Source organism: Poecilia latipinna, unplaced genomic scaffold, assembly GCF_001443285.1.
Source record: "Poecilia latipinna isolate Pla-1442-1.1 unplaced genomic scaffold, P_latipinna-1.0 Scaffold737, whole genome shotgun sequence".
Classification (NCBI taxonomy): Eukaryota; Metazoa; Chordata; class Actinopteri; order Cyprinodontiformes; family Poeciliidae; genus Poecilia; species Poecilia latipinna.
The window spans coordinates 177,330-181,443 of NW_015113353.1; the positions used below are offsets into that span (position 1 = coordinate 177,330).

Sequence of the window (4,114 nt, forward strand, 5' to 3'; positions counted from 1 at the left end):
TATAAAAAAAAACATCCAAAGTTTTTTTTTAATGCCCCCACAAAAGGAAAAAAAAAAAAAAAAAAAAAACTGGAAAGAAAGGGAGCAGAAATCGCTCAATTAAAAACAAAACAAACAAACAAAAAAACAGTGAGTATAACTGCACCAATAAGTTGTCAAAAACATGACGGAGGAGCCCAGTGATAAACACCCACTGTCATGTTAGTTACCTGTGGTCTTCTTTTTATCCAGCCCCTTGCCAACGCAGTGTAAAGCTGCGGTGACCACAGTGGGCTCTGAGAAACCCAGCACCTTCTTCACGGTGCGCTCCACCCAGGGTCTCAGCTCCTCCACCTCCCGCTTTGGCAGAGACATCCTCCAATACTGCGAGACATAACAATTCGGAAATGTTTCAAAGCTGCCTTCAGCTCAATAACCAGCCTTTACTTTGCAGCAAGCTTATATTCAGCATATTTTTTCTTAGGATCTGAATGTGCCAAACAGGACATTGCATAAGCTCAAGCACTCTTTGAGAGTCGCACAAGTGTTACCTAAAAACAACACATATGTTGAGCAAAGTCTACGTCTTTCAGTTACTTATTAAATATTATGGTTCAATACGTGGCTAACTTTGCTAACACGGAGTAACAAAATAGCTAAGATCAATCACATCCAAAACTCCCCGGTAACATGCTAAGAAGCATTAGCTCACTGCTGTATGTGGGCCACCAACATAGATGTACTTTGCCTTAATAAATCTTTCAAACCTCTTGAATTTGAAGATCAATCCCTGAGTACACGTTTGCTGTACAATTCCGACAAAGACGAGCAGGTTTTAGACGCTGAAAAAAGCTCAAATCATCAAGTTTTTCTCCAAAACTTTCTGTTTAGCCGCGCCGTTCACGCGACGTTTCTGTTAGAGGACCCGGAACAGGAAATTCAAACTTCTTCTTTGATGTTTTTTTGGCGGTTGGGAAACAATGAAATTGGTGCACTACCGCCACCGACTGGTATGGAGTGTGAAGCAGATTGTCACTAAAGAAGATTATTTTCTAAGGTAACGAAATATTATCTGCTAACCTTTACTTTTCGAGTTATTTCTAATTAAACTAAGTCTAGTTTTAGTTCAACTCACGTTAAATTTTGAATCAATTTTTGTCTTTCTTCATCCTAATTTTGACAATGTAATATAACACCTGGTACATCCAAACTTGTACTTCCGTGCTACTTTCTCCAAGATTTTGGTTTCACCGCTTGTCCACTATAAGAGAAACTGTCGACTTGTTTCAGGTATTTATAAGCGTGCAGTTCGCAAAAAGTATAAAAAAGATAGAGAAAGATATTGCACAAATGTCCAGTTGCGTAAAGGTAAACATTGTTATTTATCTTTTAAAATGCAATTTTAACATGCAAAAAAATCATTAAAAGTATGCAGTGAAATTAAATTGGAGTATAATTTTCTCATATTATTTTTTCATATATTTATGCATTAATTAAAGACTAAAACATCAAATTAAAATAATTTTATCAGGTTTAATCAGAGCTTTGGTTAAACCTAATTGTATAAGTATTGGTCAAAGCTCGTCCTCTCTCGCACCTTGTCTCACTGGTATACTTTGAGTGAGCTCAAATGTTAGGTGAAAAAATTTAAATAAATGCTATGAAATGACACTGAAGGTTTTTCTGTTTTCGGAGGGTTTTTTTTGTTGTTGTTGTTGTTGTTATTGCTGTGCATCCTATTAGATAAGTTAGATTGAGTCTTATTAGCTAAAACTAGGCATTTCCATAGTTGCAAGTGCAGTTAGTCTCAGGTTAAATATTGCCTGACTGGTGCACCGAGCAAACTGGTTTGAAAAACATGGGATTATCATGTGATCTCCCTTCACTGAGGACCCACCCCTTCCTTTTGGCTTTCTTTGCGTGATGTGGGTCAGCTCTCTGCACTTGTAGTAGCGTGAGTATGAATCAGTGGTGGTAAGCCTGGGGCTACACCCATCTACCCCCTCCTCCAACAACGGGCCGTGTCCACTTAGTGCAGTGTGTGGCAGTCTGGACAAAACTGCACAGAGACACACACCATATTCAAGTTTGGCCTTGTTTTAGTTGTTGAGATGACAAATGTCTGTTTACACTGTAAAACTCCATGATCCTTACACACTTCTCTAAATGCCCCTTCATTGGGGAAACACCCTCCCGAGTTCACCGCATACCTGCTTACCTGCCTCGCCCATGCATCCACAAATAAACAACTAGATTGCAGCATATTCTAAATTTAGCCATGCTTCCATATGGATCACACTTATCTACACAAGATCTCAGTTTTAACAGTGATTATCAAATGACACCAGCACCATAAAGCACCGTCTTAAAAGGCAGTGGGGTCTCCATTAATTGGGAATGCGAGAAGCTTGGAGCAATCAGGGCCATCCTTAAATCTGGTTGCTTGTTAAAACTGAGTAGTTATGGGAGAAGGGTCTTGGTAAGAGAGGGGAACAAGAATCTGTTGATCCCTGAGCTCCACCATTCACTTGCAGAAGTACTAGAAACTTCTATAATTTCAGTCAGTGCTATTGTTCTCCACTAATCAGCCTTTCAATGTAGAGACAGGCAGAAACGCACCATAGAGAAGGGTAGACTAGAAGAAACAAAAAGCTGCATCATACCAAAATGTGAAAAAAAAAAAGAAAAGCTGTAAATAGTTCCTTGGTGCATTGTACATAAAACGGACAGTGCAATAACTTGGAGGAGCCTTTTCTTTAGAGGCTGATAGAAAAAATAACCTTTCAGAAAATCATATTCTTTCAGTAGCTGTTTGTCTACCGGTTTCCCTTCAACCTATTAAAACAACCACATACTTTGCAGAGCAATATTGTGATCAGTTGTAATCAAATGATTAGGGAGTGAGTAAATACGGTAAACCGACTCCTTCACCGCCACCCGTGATCAACCTGAGCCGTTCTGTGGCTCATCACATGTGCTGAACCCCCTTAAGCCCCCGACTCTCCTGCCAACTCTATTATGTAATGACCCCTCAGCACATAATATGACAATACCACAGATATTTCTGTGCAACAGGAAAACAAAAACACACAGGCTCCTTTCCAAACTGGCAAGCACAGCGCGACAACTGAACTGCAGCATCATGCAGTTATGTGATGAGGGCGGCGTAAATACATCCCATGTTTGTCGCTGGATAACACAGCAGTGATTTTCACATTTTTTGTGCGTCATTAATTATGAGACGGTAAATGATTTTATTGTAATTACCTGTTAAGCTTCCTTCCCTGTGAATGAATTTCTATATGCACATTAAAGAGCAGGAGTTCTTTGTAATTATTACAATTAAAACACTTAGAATAAAAAAATACACCTAACCAAGTGTTACAGTTGTTGTTCTTCACAAACTAATTACAGTAAAAAAAGAAAAAAAAAAGAAAAAAGAAACGGAACAAATATCACAAAAAGAGACATCTACTACATGTAGACGGAGAGGCTTTCTGAAAAAGGACAAAAAACTGAACAAAGTGAAATATTTTATAAGCTGATTCAATGTTTCAGTGTCACCAGAAGTGCACTGCTCTCTCAGGAGTTTGAGAGAGGGTTTTTGCAGACTGACATTCTGAGTTCAAACACCTCGCAAAAGATTTGATGGAAAATGATAGGGAGAAGAGACAAAGGAAACATTCAAAGTTTCCAAACCAGCTGGCCACATCCCTTTTCTCACATCGCCACTGTCGCAATAAAACAGGGGAATAAAATGTTTACTTTCAGGGCTCAGATGGGTCAATAGTTTTCTCAGAACCAACTTCAATTTCTGCGCTGGTGCTCCCTCACTTCTGTCAGCCTCAAGCTCAAACTGCGGTTCTTTCTCCCCAGGCTCGGTGGGATGGTTTTATTAGAACAGTTGTGTTTATTAGATTGCTTTGGTGATTGCTCGCTTGGATCATTTCGGAACAATCCTGGATGCAAATGTAAACAAAACACTTAAAGAAAGTCAGTGAGTGCTTAGGAGGTGTGGAGAAAAAAAATACATAAACCTCGCAGGGTCTTCTTCTGAAAATTTGGCAAACGTAGCAAAGAATATGTCGCACAAAACAAACTTTTTATCACAACTAATTTGGGTTTGGAAACCCTC

General features: G+C 39.2%; 1 protein-coding gene across 3 annotated transcripts in view; it reads right to left on the reverse strand.

Annotated features, from left to right (window-relative positions):
• prpf3 (PRP3 pre-mRNA processing factor 3 homolog (yeast)) overlaps positions 1–924 on the reverse strand; it is a 10,460-nt gene extending 9,536 nt beyond the window's left edge. For all 3 annotated transcript variants that reach the window (XM_015045662.1, XM_015045661.1, XM_015045660.1), the window contains exons 1-2: positions 747–924; positions 210–363 (exon numbers count right to left, since the gene is read on the reverse strand). In XM_015045662.1, coding sequence (XP_014901148.1) covers positions 210–354 — 145 coding nt within the window. In that variant the 5' untranslated portion in view covers positions 355–363; positions 747–924. The remainder of the gene's footprint in view (positions 1–209; positions 364–746) is intronic.
• Positions 925–4,114: the final 3,190 nt, after the last annotated feature.